At 41.9% G+C, this 16342-nt stretch overlaps 1 protein-coding gene across 4 annotated transcripts in view; it reads right to left on the reverse strand.

The window, feature by feature from the left end:
- itpr3 (inositol 1,4,5-trisphosphate receptor, type 3) overlaps nucleotides 1-16342 on the reverse strand; it is a 341844-nt gene that overhangs the window by 126712 nt on the left and 198790 nt on the right. For all 4 annotated transcript variants that reach the window (XM_070858941.1, XM_070858942.1, XM_070858940.1 and 1 more), the window contains 4 exons: nucleotides 13906-14025; nucleotides 9954-10136; nucleotides 6438-6689; nucleotides 5266-5410 (listed from right to left, as the gene is read on the reverse strand). In XM_070858941.1, coding sequence (XP_070715042.1) covers nucleotides 5266-5410; nucleotides 6438-6689; nucleotides 9954-10136; nucleotides 13906-14025 — 700 coding nt within the window. The remainder of the gene's footprint in view (nucleotides 1-5265; nucleotides 5411-6437; nucleotides 6690-9953; nucleotides 10137-13905; nucleotides 14026-16342) is intronic.

A 16342-nucleotide genomic window follows, 5' to 3' on the forward strand; every position in this document is an offset into this window, starting at 1 on the left:
TCCTTCCCATTCTCTGTCCCCTCTCCCCCTCCTCCCATCTTTCCTCCTTTCCCCATCCTTCCCTTTTTTCCACTTCTTCTCCCTTCACCTCTATGCTCCCTGTCTACCGTCCCCTTCCCCACTCTGTTTTACTTTCCCTTTCCCCGGCCTTCTTCTGCCTTTTCACTTTCACCTTTCCTTGCCTCCATCACTGCAGCCCTCCCGTGGTCTGGGTCCAATTAACCCCGCCCTCTAATCCCACTGGACCCGATTCTAGCATTGGTCTTTACTCTCTGAGTGACCAATATATATTATAAAACCGGAGTCACTAATACAAATTGTTTCGGCTCATTTTACTCATGTTCCAATAATAACCTCAACAGAATTGGAATGCTGGTTAGGTTTAGGTGAGATAGGCTGCCTGTTCTAAAGTTGGTGCAGTTTGAAATTTATTATCATCAGGTATTTCTTCAATGCAAGGAGGTTTTCAACATCAGTATGTTCATCACCCACCATAAAAACTGTTTGATCAGTGAATTACTACAGTCAAAGCCAGATGGCATATTTTGATAGAGGCTTAAGAAAAACAGGTGAGATGGTGGATAATATTGACATTATCAAATACATGATGGTTTACAAAGCTGTTTTATAGATCACTCATTAGGCCATGCTACATGCCACATCATTCGGTATAGTTGTAATAAAATACCACCTCTGCTCCTCCTTGATTAACAATTGTAACAGACAAAAATGATGAAAACGTTTATTTGCTGGGTTATTTTTAGTTTATACCTATTTTACCAGCCCCCATTCACCAATCATCCGCCCTCCTTTACTGTAGTCATGTTGCAAATTCCACATCATGCTCTCATCTATAGAGACACACATGCCTACATAAACCCTCACTAGGTAAGGAACAAAACTGGGACTTGATTAGAATTTGCATATGAGGAGGATGTTGTATCAAGCCAGCATATCCACGTCACCACCTTTGTAATATGGTCTGTGGGAGATAAGCATTTTGCACGTTATGAGAAGGTGCTGGGCTAAAAGAATTAAATTATGAGGATAGGTTGCACAGACTAGGCTTATATACCTTTGAATATAGACAATTAAAGGGTGATCTAATTGAGGTGTTTCAGATGATTAAAGGATTTAATAGGGTGGATCAAGAGAGAAACTATTTCCTCTGAGGTGCGAGTTCAGAACAAGGCGGTATAATCTTAAAAGTAGAGCTCGGCCATTCAGGGGTGATGTTAGAAAGCACTTCGTCACCCAAAGGGTAGTGGAAATCTGGAACTCTGTCAAAAAGCTATCGGCGCTAGGTTAATTAAAAATTTCAAAACTGAAATTCATAAGATTTTTGTTCGACGAAGAGTATTAAGGGTTACGGAACCAAAGGCAGTAGATGGTAGACTGTCCAATTGTTGCAAGTGTGTGCGGTGGGGTTGAGAAATCTTGCTGAGAGAAATAAATAGTGTGGATCAGCTCCAAAAAAAGCCCAATGAAATCAGAACTCAGCAGAAAGAAGCAAATAAAAAATATTAACAAAAGAGGGAAAAGAAAATAAAATAACTGGAATGGGGAGAGACTGAGTAACAGAATGACACAGCAATTGTGGACATGCAGATTAAATCAACCACAGAGAGAAGCACTGGTACACAGCCGGATGAAGAGAAGTACAGATAAACAGGATTTTCTTCAAAAAAAACTAGCTGTGCTCACCCTGACTTGAAGTTCAAATGCAGCTGCCCTTTAACAGACATGCACTATACCATTCTGCACTAGTTTTCCTCCATTCTCATAGTTGGCATGGTTAGCTGAAGCCATTGTGACAGTTTTCCGATATAATGTGTAGTTGTAATTCAATTCCTGACAATATAATCAAGAGAGGGGTGTGGTACATGTGATCCCTGTGGCTCTAGTTGGGACAAGTGGGTGGAAGGTATACATCAGTCTGTTTTTCAGGGTGTGAAGAAATTATATAGTTTTAAGCTAAGTGTATGTTTAATACATATACAACTATATGTTTAACTCCATTTACCTGCCTTTGCTCCATATCTCTTGATACTCTTACCCAACAAAAACTATCAGTCTCAGACCTGACATTTTCAATTGACCTAGCCGCCTTTTGGGGGAGAGACGCCCAGACTTCCACAACACTTTGCATGAAAAAGTGCTTCCTGATTTCCCTCCAAAACGGCCTTGTTTTAATTTTAACATTATGTTCTCCTGTTCCGGATTTCCCCTCACCAGAACATGTCGGGAGGTGTATTTCAGACCCGGATTGGCATTGCACAAAAGACCCAAGGATCGATGGAAATTGGTTCGCGGGCCTCAGTAGCATACTCAGCACTGGTCGAGCCACCGCAGACAGCTCGCCCGACCAAGGAGATCAATGTTAGCACCAGCTCTCAGGCAAGTCCTGGGGGGGAAGCAGGCTACAGGGAGGGGCAATTGCAACTTCACAGGAGTATACTTGGCTTGAAACTATCTAATTTCTTCACACCCCGACATATACCTTCCACCCACTTGTCCCAAGTAGACCCACAAGAGTCATATGTACCACGACCCTCTCTAAATTAAACTTTAAATAGAGTTAAAAATGCGCTTTTCCTTGGCAGCTTCAGGAGCTGCTGAAGAATCCCGCTTGCAACAAATTTCTTGATGGGATCTTTCAACAGGCATTAAGCCACTAAGTTACATACGTCAGGACCTAGTGCCCATTTAAGGCATCTGCTCAGAACATTTCTTCTAACCCGAATCTCTGCCTCCTACCTCCCAAACAATTACTGGCCCATGTCACAAGGTTATCTCCAATTCTGTGCACCAATTTTTACTAATAATCTCTTGTGCATATCCTTAACAATTGCTTTCTGGAACTCCATATGGACAACATCCATAGGCACTCCTCTATCCATCCTGAGATGAAGGGGCTGACTTATGAAGAATGGGTGAGCAGTTTAGGCCTATACTCATTGGAGTTTGGAAGAATGAGAGGTGATCTTATTGACACATCTAAGATACTGAGGGGGCTTGAAAAGGTAGATGCAGAGAGGATGTTTCAACTCGTGAGGGAATCTAGAACTAGTGGGCATAGTTTAAGAATAAGGGGTCGCCCATTTAGAGTTGAGAGGAGGAGGAATTTCTTCTCTCAGAGGGTCGTAAATCTATGGAATTCTCTGCCCCAGAAAACTATGGAGGCTGGGTCATTGAATAAATTTAAGGTGGAGATAGACAGATTTTTGAATGATAAATGAAGTGAAGGGTTATGGGGAGCGGGCAGGGAAGTGGAGCTGAGCCCAAGGTCAGATTAGCCATGATCTTATTAAATGGCGGAGCAGACTCGATGGGCCAAATGTCCTACTCCTGCTCCTATTTCTCATGTTCTTATGTTCTTATTATCATGCTAATGACCTCCTCAAAAATACAACTAGATTAGCTGGACAAGCCGTAATTCCTAAATCCATGCAGACTCTCTTTCATCAGTGAATACTTGTCCAAGCGTTCAGTCATTCTGTCTCGCATGATAGATTTCAGTAACTTCCCCACAATTGATGTTAGACTGACAGCTCTGTCGTTACCTGGTTCCTCTCTCTTTACTTAAATAATGGAGTGACATTTGCAATTTTCCAATCCAAAGGACAGTTCCCAAATCTATTTAATATCGAAGGGTGGAAACCATCAGGTCCTGAAGATTTGCCTATCTTAAGTCCCATTTTTTCCTCCAATACCATTTTTTGCGCACTAAGTTCCTCCTCTTGACACTACCATTTTTTACATACTAAGTTCCTCCTCTTGACTTATTTTAGCTTCCCTTGTACCGATGGTATTTTATCTTCTTCCTGTACTGTGAAAACAGATATAAAGTATTAATTTAACAAGTCTGCCATTTCTCAATATCCATTATAGGTTCCCCTGCATCCCTCTTTAATTGGCCCGCATTACCATTCTTTCGCATAATATATTTATTTTAAAAAACTTTTGCTGTTAGCTATGACACCCTTTTTTTCCATATTCCTTTATGCAGCTTATTACTTTCTTTTTATCCTTTTGTTGCTTTTTACAGCTCTCCCAATCTGCAGGACTTCCAATTTTCCTTGCATTTGTGTAAGATTTATCTTTTAGCATGATACTGTCTCATACCTCATTTGTTGATCATGGTTACTAAATTACACAAATGGAGCCTTTATCTGTTCGGGGATTGTACTAGTTTTGTAGTGTACCAAATACTTCTTTGAATATTTACCATTGTTTGTCTGTAGATTTTACTATTACTGCAGTCAATTCATTTCTCATCCCTTCAAATTTTGCCTTACTTAAACTTACAACCTTGCTTTGTGACTCTTCACTTAAAGGGGAGAGCCGCTGTGAGCTCTGAAGATTTTAGTTAGGTACACTGGGCCACCAGGGAGGGTTTCGGCCGGGCCAGCGGCCTGGCACCCAAAATGGGGTGCTAGGCTGCCTGTTGGTAGCCCGGTTGAACCCGGGGCATATCTGTCCGACTAATCTAGAAGTCGGCCGGCAAAAAAAATAAAATGGCGGCCGCAGCAGTGGGCCCTCACCTTTAATGGCCGCCACGCAGCCACGTCCCACACACAGAAAACAAAGTGCACTTGACAGAAAAAGCTGTCGGGGGCACCGCGCAGCGGATCGAAGATTTTTCAAGCTGAATTTAGATGGAGGTGTGATGGAGGTGTAGGAGATTGGTAGTGCATGCTTTGAATACGCACTTAGGACCAGTCGGCAGCAGTGGGGCGGAATTGGGAACCGCCGGAAAATCCACCAAGGTGAATTTTGCTAGCGGCGGTCATTGGACCGGAAATCGGCGGTCAATGGACTCTGCCGCTTGGCCGCCGCTTTCTAGCAGTAAGTAGCCTTCCAGGAGGCTGCATTTTGGCCCCGTAGACTTTTGAAAGGCAAGAGCAAGATGAAAAGATTTACAGAGGGAATATTAGAGCAGATTGAGGGAGGAATGCACAGTAGAGTTACCAGTTTTTACCCAGTGTTTCTAGCACAGTGCTAATGAGAACCTCCATATATCAAAATGGCAGTTGAAGTGTTGAGCACTAGTTTAAAGAACATGGATTATAGATCTTGAAGTCAAACTGAGACGAGATGTATCTGTTGTCGAAAATCAGTGATAAATAGCAGCCTTCATTGTAAGTATGGTATTGTAGATACCAAACCTGATAAAACATCTATCTGTGTGCACCAGACTGTCAGATTTGCTCAGACTGAATGAGAACTATAATTAATTATAAGGAAGCAAGCACAAAAAATTACCTCATAAGTGAGCTTATTCTTTTCCTCATCAGAAAATGGAAGAGCATCATTCACCACATTATTGAGGTAATCTTCCATAAACTCCATGGTATGAGCAAATTTGTTTTTCTTGTCATCCCGAGAGTCGTTCAAATTGGAATCATAACTGCCAACGAAAATTAAGCCGCTGTTAAGTTTTCTCTCACCAACACTAATCCGCATCAACATGGCAGTTGAGTCTTACCGTCTGGAATGTGTTATGTGAGCCGGAGTGTGGTTTTACAAGATTAAGAGGTGAGGACATTCATTGTTATGCAGTCAACTGAAAGAAAATGCTTTTATAAAAATTTAAATATATGGCCGGATCTTGCTGGAAAAGTAATGGAAAAGATTACTGGCATTATTAATATGCAAATCCACCATCAAATTCAGGGATTAAGAGACACAGCGTGAGTTGCAAATCTCCAGAACTTGCTGCTCAATTTACACCTCTCCGCCGTTTGCTCTGCACCAACAAAATCTCATCCTCAATTTCTCTGTTATTAAGAACTTGCTGGATTTGCACATTAATTGCCTATTAATCTTGCCGCAGAAAGTTAAGTCTGGTAATTAATAGTGTAAGTACCCTTTTAATTAAGTGCTAATTGTAATGCAAACAACCTCTTTGGTCAATTAAAAGTAAACAATTAACAGAGTGGAGTTTCATTCCTTCAGGTAGTGAATTGTTCTTAGATATTTTAAAAAAATGTTAAAAAATTCTTAATTTTCCTTTTTGTATTTTTTTTCTCTCTCTTAATACAATCTTTCTTTCCCTCTCTTTATTTCTCTTTCTGTACCTGATTTGACTGTAATTCATCCTATTTTCTTCTCCCTCATTCCTGTTTCGTTTTCAATCCTTAAATCTCATTTGTTAAGGAGCTATACCGCTAGTCCCACTGTTCAGTAAGGTCACAGGTGTCCCATTGCCCTCGCCATATTGTTATTTGCTCGCACTTTCAGCAAGTTACGAAGCAAATGTTTTTCGAACTGAAGGGTGCAGGACAGAGTCTAATGACATACGCTTTGAGATGCCCCGCTCCAGGAAGATCCAGCCCATTATAACGCATTGTACCTTCTCTGGTTTACACAATACATATTCCTAACTTGTTCTATCCAAGCTTTATCTACTTCAAGTAAATCTGAAATGGTCTTACTCTTTGATAGTAATTGTTGTAGGTATTTCAGTCCACAGCCGAGCAAATTTCACTGGTGTTACCAGCTCCTGCGGGTCTCTGTCAACATGGACATGCAACATCAGATTGCAGAATGAGGCCCGTATATCAAATGGCAATGTTTCATCTGCCATGCAGAGAAATATCAAATCCACACTCAGCTGCTTGGAAATTTCATCAATTGCCAAATATTGACGATCCAGACAGATTCTTGCAAAGAGTTTCAACTGATACCTAAAACATAAGAATTGGGACATATTAAAAATATATTTTAGAAATTTTCTTCTTCCTCAACAACATTCTTCAGCCTGAACCTCTTCTGCTTCATTGTTCCATTTTCCACATTAGTCATCCTGTAGTCTTTCTGTGTTGAATTGGAGGAAGCTTTGTTTTACAGGCGAAAATTAATTGAGACTGTCCAAATAGAGCCTTTACTCCATATGCAACTGCAGTAGCTCCCAAGTGCTGTAGATATAAGATCTACTCTATCAAAATATCTCATTAGGATGAATGTATAAATCTATTCAGTATGGAAACTGAGATATTAAGAATCAGCAAGTAGGTGGCTGGGCGATGCAATTGGATAAAGACTTGCCTTTCAGCACTGGGATGTTGGTTCAAATCTAGCCCAGACTAATGGGATGAAAATCCAAATTTATGTATACACTTAAAAGTATTTGGTAGTTCTGCTTCTGTCACCCAAATTAAGAAATGAAGTAGGAACTTGCAAGTGGCCAGATTATAACTTTCCATGTATCTGAACGTAAAGGCAGACAATTCAATTATGTTGTAATATTTTAAGAATGTTATAATCTTTTATTACAATGTTCTCATTTGTGATAAGGCCATGTAATACAGATTGTTCATGCAAGAGAAATCCAATTATTAGCATTCATATTACCTCATTATGGTTGTAGGGAATAAGGGACAACATAATTTCCAAATTCAGGCACTGCAATCCTGATTTTGCACTCCTGGGAAAATATGTGCTCGGAATGAGTAACTTCTAAAGCAAGCCTAGCCCACAGCACACAGAGCTGACTATACACAATTTTACAAGATCAGGGTTATCCAAATAGTATAAGCACCCTGCACAGTTTTGGCCTTATTCCAACAGCTACCCAAAAGGAGCAAATGTTGAATCCAGCCAGCAGCTCAGATTTAAAGGGATCTGCCCACTTAAAATTTAAAATGGGTAAGTGTGAAATAACACATCTGGGAGAAAAAACAAAAATGGGAGTATATACTTACTAGAAAGACATTGAAGGGAGTGCATGAAGATTCAAAATACAATTGCCTAAGAGTGCAAGTACAAGTGGGTATAAGGTCAATTGAATTTTGGGTTAAAAATAAGGACTTAGAGTACACAAATAAAAAAAGGTAATGATGATGAATTTATATAAACATTGGTTGGGCCATAGTTAGAGTACTGTGTGCAATTTTGGGCATCCCTGTATAGAAAGGACATTAAAGTCATAGACAGAATATAACGTAGATTCACCAGGAAACTGTCAGTGATGGGAAACTGTAGGGCCATCTTAAGATACTGGGACTATTTTCACTGGAGAAGTGAAGGCTAACTGGAGATTTAATAGATATGAAGAGTTTTGATCGTGAATAGGGAATTACTAATTGCTTTAGTTGGTAGATATTGATGAGTGGTCTTCACTTCAATATTATCATGAATAGAATGAGGAGAGGGGTTCGGAAATATTTATTTGCACACAGGGTTACTTTAGCGTGGACTGTTTTGCCACAGGGACTGGATGAGGCAAAGACCATTGCATCTTTTAAGGGAAAATTGGATAAAGATTTGAAACAGAAGAGACAAGGCTAGAGGGAAGGAGCAGGACTATAGGAGGAGTTGTAGATTGTACTAGCAAAGAGCTGACACAGACATAATGGGATACTGACTTCCTTCAGCGCTGTAAACCTCTATGGTTCTTTGATGAGTGGGTACAGCAAAGTGATGCTTATGGTACTGGACTTGCAACCCTATGGTCATGAGTTCAAGGTTATTGTAGCTAATTGTAAATTTGAATTAAATACATTTGGTAATTTGGGGTCTGGCATCAGATAAAAATGACCCTGAAAGCTGTTAGATTATTATAAAAAACAACTAATGTCCTTTAGGGAAGGGACGCTATGATCCTTACCTACTCTGGTCTACCAGTCCCACAGTATGTGGTTGACAGTTAAGACCCTCTTAAATATCCCCCAAAAAAACCCTCTCAGTTCAGAGCAACGAGGGAGGGGCAATAAATGCAGCATTGGCAGTGTTGCTGAAATCCGGAAAACAAAACAAAAGGAATGGAATTGGAACTAACAGCTTTATAATACAAAAAAATATAGCCAAAGCAGCAACAAAAATTGATGCCCCAGTAATGATAAAGCAACCTAAAAAAAATCTAACATTTCAATCAAAAATTACATTTATCTTTAAGATGCCTACTCCTGCGGACTAGCCACTCACTCCCGCTGTGCCCATTTGTGAAGGACAAGCACCGCTGCCAACAAGGGCCATTCAAGGAGCAAATAAAATCTGTAGGTATAATGAGGCTTGCACTGGTCACCAGCACAACTTTTAACTTCACCACAAAATGATAATCAGAGGACCCTCATAAAATCTAATGATTTAATCGATTGTTTGAAGCACCGTTCATTAACAAGTATATACAGTACTGCTTCCTTTTTGTTTATTATTCATTCATGGGATGTGGGAATCGCTGGCAAGGCCAGCATTTATTGCCCATCCCTTTGCCCTTGAGAAAGTGGTGGTGAGCCGCCTTCTTGAACCGCTGCAGTCTCTGTGGTAAAGGTACTCCCACAGTGCTGTTAGGGAGGGAGTTCCGGGATTTTGACCCAGCGATAATGAAGGAATGGCTGATATATTTCCAAGTCAGGATGTTTTGTGAATTGGACGGGAACTTGGAGCTGATGGTGTTCCCATGCGCCTACTGCCCTTGTCCTTCTAGGTGGCAGAGGTTGCGGATTTGGGAGGTGCTGTCCAAGAAGTCTTGGTGAGCTGCTGCATTGCATCTTGTAGATGGTACACACAGCAGCCATGGAGGAGGGAGTGAATGTCTAAGATGGTGGATGAGGTGCCAATCAAGCAGGCTGTTTTGTCAAGCTTTTTGAATGTTGTTGGAGCTGCACTATCAAGGCAAGTCTGTCTTGTAGATGGTGAAAAGGCTTTGGGGCATCAGGAGGTGAGAAACATGCCACAGAATACCCAGCTTCTGACCCGCTCTTGTTGCCACAGTATTTATGTGGCTTGTCCAGTTAAGTTTCTGGTCAATGGTAACCCTGAGAAAGTTAATGGTGGGGGATTTGACGATGGTAATGCCATTGAATGTCAAGGGTGGTTAGATTTTCTCTTGCTGTATGTGGACATGGACTGCTTCATTATCTAAGAATTGCAAATGGAACTGATTGGAACTTTATTAAAAAGCAAAGTCAATTTGACTGTATTATGTTAATAAACTATTTGCTAATTACCTATAATAAGTCAAGACATTTTCATCTTGAACATTTCCAGCTCTGGCCTCTTGAGCTAGTTGTCTGATGCTCTTCTCCTGGACTTCCTTGAGTTTGTCTGTCCAGATCAACCAAACCTCTTCTTCAAAGTACTCCATACTCATGTACTCTGGAGAATGAGACATTTCCTTCACTGGCCTCAATCTACAAAGAAAATGGAACAGAGTATTCAACTTCTGCACTCCTTACACTGCATTGTAAAAAATCACAATAGAACTTGCACTTGCACTTATATTGCACCTTATCATGTTCAAGAAGTCCCCAAACCTCAGGAAGTCCCAAATGCTTTACAATGAATGAATGAGAGTCCTTGTTGTTATGAAGGAAAGCACAGCAGCATATACATGCTGCAATCTCCCACAAACAGTAAATAAATGAATGACCAGATGATCAGTGATCCGTTTTTGACGGTGTTGCTTCAGGTAGGAATGAATATTGGCCAGGACACCAAGAGAACTTACTGCTCTTCTTCGAATAGTGACATGGAATGTTTTATGTCCACCTGATTAGCAGATGAGCCCTTAGTTTGATGTTTTATCTCAACACTGATCCTACTTGGAAACCGGAGCAGGAGTAGGCCCTACGGCCCCTCGTGCCTGAACAGTAGCACAGCTAGCCAGTCTCATGCGTGGTTGGCGTGCCCTATTCTGAGCTACTGCTGATACTTCAACTCATAAGATGTGAAGAAAGCATCTCAATCTCTGCATTAGAAACTTGCTATAGATTGCTCCAAATGTTCCATTTACAATTCTGCATACAGTCCTCCTTTTACTATTAACAAATGCATGCTCACTCTGGTGAAGCGTGCTTTAACTAAACAACAGGACCCTGTTGTACTTTCTATTCAGTGATAGCTCTCCTTCAATTTCTGGATAATAGGTCACCAACAATGTGACAATCCATTTACAAAGTTCTGATATGCAGCTCTCTATTAGTCTCAGAAAACTATCTGTAGCAGGTTTGTCGGACAGTGGGGGATCCTGCACGGCAGTAGACCACATTATTCCTGTGGCGCCCTATCGCCTCGGTGGAACCAGTAAAAATCTCCCCTTTCAATTTCTTCATTGTCTTCCTCACCAGCCACCCTTCATGAACTCCAAAACTTTGTCACCCACACCCTACTCATCTATTACCCCTGTCCATGGGGTGGACCATCAGCTGACCTTCCCCCAACCTATTGAATTCAATTACACATTCCTCACTCCACCCTACCTCTGCAAGGAGGGTAGATGGAGTTAAGATTCTGATCAGCCAATATCTAATTGACTGGCGGAACAGGATCAAGAGTTGAATGGCGCAGTCCTGTTCCTATATTCCTAATAAATTTTCACTTCATTTCTAATGATTTTTTTCTTGCCCTATCTATCTGCAGAGATGAATTTTCTTGCCAGTTCCTCTGTTTGTTCGCCATAACTTCAGTGGAAGAGCTTTGGAAATCCCGGAAAAATGTTGTAGATGGCACTTTGTGTCTGTATATAAACGTTTATGGAATTAAACACTAGTTCTGAATAAAAGGACATTTTCCCCACATCACAACCACAAATACCTGCAGACACTCCCAGGCTAAGTATGACAGGTCAGCTGCCCTGCCGAACTCCTTCTACATTTTTGGCAACGTGCCTTAACCTCAGACAAAGAAAATAAGCAAGCATGTTCCTTTTAGTGGCAATGTTACTTTCGCTCATGTCACTTGTACAGTCTCTGCGGTGGTGATTACTCCCTAATTTGAGGTGTCAGTGTATTGTGAAACATAATGAAAAGAGTCAAACTCAATCTGCTTTGGACCCTAACACTCATGAAAGAGAAAAGTTATCGGGGGCTAAATTGGATAGCTCCCAAAAACGGGCACGGGGATTGCGGTGCGCGAGTAATCCACACCCGTTGATGCAATGCAGGCAGCATGGCAACTTGGTGCTGCAGGGGGACAGTGTCATGAGAGGCGAGCATCAGTTAAAGCTAGCCTGCACTGCTTAAAGCTAGCCTGCACCTGGGAACAAATAGCTGTGGAGGCCAATCCCAGGAGTCAAATCCCGAGGACCTGGATGCAGTGCCAGAAGAAGTTCAATGACCTCACATGAGTAATCAAGGTCAGTCAATGCATCTTCAAAAGTCATATCCTACCAACTGCACTTCTCAAATCACCACCCCCCCCACCCCCACCATCACTCATCTACCAATAATATCTATTAATCAGGCCTCATACCTAACGTTTTTATATTTCATCTTCCACTCACACACATAGCACTGCTGTAAGCCTCACACCCACATCTCACAACTTTTGCACACACTGCCAGCTATTCAACCATGACAGCCACAACAGGCAAACAGATCGCATGACACTCACTGACACATTTCCCTCTCTCTTGCAGGACAAGGTGATGCACAACCAGAGGCGGCAGGAGCTAACCAGAGGGGGACAGGTGTGCCTGCATGTCTGAACCCCTATAGAGGAAAGGGTATTGGGCATGATTGGAATGCCCATTGTTGAGTCTGGGAGAGGGGCTGAAACCATCAAAGATGATGGTATCCTCAGACCTAATCCTCCTTCTTACATCCCACTTCCCCCTCATCCCACACTTTACAAACTGCAGATGGTGTAAGCAAATAACTCCAGCTCCAGCCTGGGAGGAACCAGACACATAAAAGTTCATAGTCACGGTCACCTTCACAGCCTCTGGCAATGCGGTCTGCGCCCTTCTCTGAGGTTGCAGTTGTGGCTGCAGCAGGTGGCAGATTTCAGTGAGGACGTCCTTACTGAAGCACAGACGTCTCACACATTAGAAACATAGAAACATAGAAACATAAAAAATAGGTGCAGGAGTAGGCCATTCGGCCCTTCGAGCCTGCACCGCCATTCAATGAATTCATGGCTGAACATGCAACTTCAGTACCCCATTGTTCCTCGCTGAGGTACAGGTCGGAGAATTGCTCCTTGTATGCCCTGGCCTGCTGTGAGCCCTTCTCACCTCCTCCTCCTCCCTCTTCCAGCAGCTTGTCCTGCTCTGTGTGGCTTCTGTTCATTCTCCAAGTCATGCTGTATTCCAAGGGGAATGCCGACTAGTGCAAGCATGTCTGGGAGTAACTGGTTTGAGCAGAAGCCTAGCAGTCAGCAAAAAGTCCTTCAGCATCTGCCACACAACTCCCTGTAGACATTTGAAACAACTAAAGAAAGCACGAAACACATGTAGAATCGTACTAACAGCCAGGAAGAAATCAGCCTACCACTAAACGTGTGTTCAGCTGTGGGAGCTTAAGAATTAGCTGGAGTGTTAAGCTCCAAAATGGCATTGCTGGGATCAAATCAGCATTCCACGCTGACTGGCGTCACAATCTGCCTGCTTCCGGCGGATGTTAGCTGCTCGCTAATGCCCTCATCAATATGGCGTCCGGCGCGATTTGCCCCACAAATGTGCGCACACGCAGCATTTGTCATTTTACCATGCAACCGGCACCCGCAGCACTCAAACAACGGGCGCTACCGATCCCAATTTCATGCCGATCATATGGGTCCTGAGACTGATGCACATGTCATCAGTGATAATCTAACCCGCTGCAGGTTAATCATCTTGCTGTTTTTTTTTTAAAAAGGAACACGCAAGACTTGAAGTATTCATCAACTGGCAGTTACAGTTACACTATTTGTCAACTATTTAAGATGCATGCCAGTTTGGAAGATGCCACAGTGACTGGAGAACTGTTAAAGTAATCAGGAATACTGTGAATACAGGATGATATTTAATGGTTCTTGCTCTTTTAATCAAGCAACGTAAACCCTATGCACAAACCTATTTGTTTCATTCAGTACCGGAATCAACTTTGTTTTTAGTTTTAAAAACAAAAAATTAATGAAGAATATGTGACAACTCGTATAATGCATTATTCTGTGTTGCTGAGAAAAGAAGCTACAACTCACTCAGTTTTTATGAGAATATCTTCATTCTTGGGATCCAGCACGCATTTGCAAATAAGCTCCTGGGTTACAGGAATGGCGACATGATTTGACACGCACAGATCTGATAAATAGTCTAAAAATCTGTAAGAAAGGGACAAGAATTAGAGACAGGTATTTGACAAAAATGCAGATTATTTCATTAACCCTTTAACTCTACAGGCCTTCCTATTTTAACCCACGATGCCTTATTTTCAAAAAAGATCTGGAAATAAACAGGAATCAGTAAAAGTGACCATGAAGCTGTCGGGTTGTCATAAAAACCCAAACTCGTTCACCAATGGCTTTAAAAAAAAGACTTGCATTTATATAGTGCCTTTCACGACCACCGGACATCTCAAAGTGCTTTACAGCTAATGAAGTATTTTTGGAGTGTAGTCACTGTTGTAATGTAGGAAACGCGGCAGCCAATTTGTGCACAGCAAACTCCCACAAACAACAATGTGATAATGACCAGATAATCTGTTTTTGTTCTGCTGATTGAAGGATAAATATTGGCCAGGACATCAGGGATAACCCCCCCCCCTGCTCTTCTTCAAAATAGTGCCATGGGATCTTTTACATCCACCTGAGAGATCAGTCGGAGCCTCAGTTTAACGTCTCACCTGAAAGACGGCACCTCCAACAATGCAGCACTCCCTCAGTGCTGCATTGGAGTCGGGAAGGAAACCTGCTGTCCTCATCTGGTCTGGCCTATAAGTGACTGCAGTTCCACACCAACATGGTTGACTCTTAACTGGTTTCTGAAGTGGCCTCACAAGCCAATCAGTTATATCAAACTGCTACCATCAGCAGTTTAAGAAGGTGGCCCATCAGCACCTTCTCACGGATACAGGAGAGGTATAATAAATGCCGACTTTGCCAGTGATCCCCATATCCCAAGAAAAAAAATTAATTTTAACAAGTGTGTTAGATTAGAATATTGTATAAACCAACAACATTTTCTTCAAAAATCACTTTCTAACATACGTTATTGAAGGAATATTCCAGTTCCAAGCACCACATTTAATACTTAAATAATGATTTCCTGAAATAAAATTGATTCGTATTGAATTTGAACAATAGGTTTTAAGCGCTTTCCATTTTACTGAAAGCAGCTATAATTGCTACAGTGCACAAGGGAAATAGAAATATTGGCCTCATTCTTTTTTTAAAGGGTTGGGGCATGAAGGGTGGGGAGTGGGGGGGAAGGCAATTTTCAGGTGAAGCTTGCACCGCCCATACTCTGCCCATTTATACCGGGCAGTAAATCATCCCACCATTGGTCCTTAAAGGGACTGTTGGTGGCCGCTCACGAAAGAATTTCTGTGCGGCGAGGAGGTACGTGTATGCCCCTCCTGGCTCCACAGAACTACCGCAACCTGCTGCTGGCTCGTACTAAATCCTCTCCGGGATTGACTCCCCTCCCCAACCCTGACCTGCCACAACTGCTGAGCTGCAAGCACCAAATGGGCTATTCTGAAATGAGTTCTGAGCCCAAAGATGGTCCAGGCATCATGACATCGGCTTCAAATTCCCCCCATTGTGTCTTAACCTCACTGCAGCCACCAAGTTCCACCTTCCTTGCTATTCGGTCATGTCCTGCCTAAGAAAAGCATCCATGAATGGAAAGAACATGAAACTTATCTGAATCATTGATTCATCCTGTGTTTGAAGCCAGGTGAGTGCGTCATATCTCTACCTGGCCTCAAATGTAACGCCATTACTGATTCTTCATTATTGTTTATTGATTAATTCTAAAGCAGAGACATTGGGCCCAAGTTTCGGCCTCAGTTGCTCCTGATTTTTTGGAGCAACTGGTGGAGAACGGAGTATCTTAGAAATTCAAATTCTCGGCATTTAGTTTGCTCCAGTTCTAGTCAGTTAGAACAGTTTCACTTTGGAACAGATTTTTTTTTCCAAAAGCGGGCGTGTCCAGCCACTTACGCCTGTTTTCAAAGTTTCGGCAGTGAAAACTTACTCCAAGCTAACTTAGAATGGAGTAAGTGAAGATTTTTGTACGCTCGAAAAAACCTTGTCTACACTTTAGAAAATCAGGCGTAGGTTACAAATCAGGCGTAGGGAATGGAGGGGGGGGGGTTTAAAGGGAAGTTTACAAACATTAAACACTTCAGTTTTACAAATAAAGAGCCATCATCAATAATAAATGATAAAAACGTCAATAAATCAACCAATAAATCAATCAAAAAAAATTAATAAGAAATAATTTTTTTTTTAAATCAATAAATAAAACATTTTCTACTGACCGACTGCAGCACCGGGAGCCCTCCAACAGCGTGCTGGGATACCCCCCTCAGTGTGTCAGTGTCTCTATCTCTCTGTCTGTCTGTCTGTGTGTGTCTCTCACTCTCTGTCTGTCAGTGTCTGTGTTTCTGACAGCGAGGGGAGGGGGAGGAGGGGG

The sequence above is a fragment of the Pristiophorus japonicus genome, chromosome 17 (genome assembly GCF_044704955.1).
Source record: "Pristiophorus japonicus isolate sPriJap1 chromosome 17, sPriJap1.hap1, whole genome shotgun sequence".
Taxonomy (NCBI): Eukaryota; Metazoa; Chordata; class Chondrichthyes; family Pristiophoridae; genus Pristiophorus; species Pristiophorus japonicus.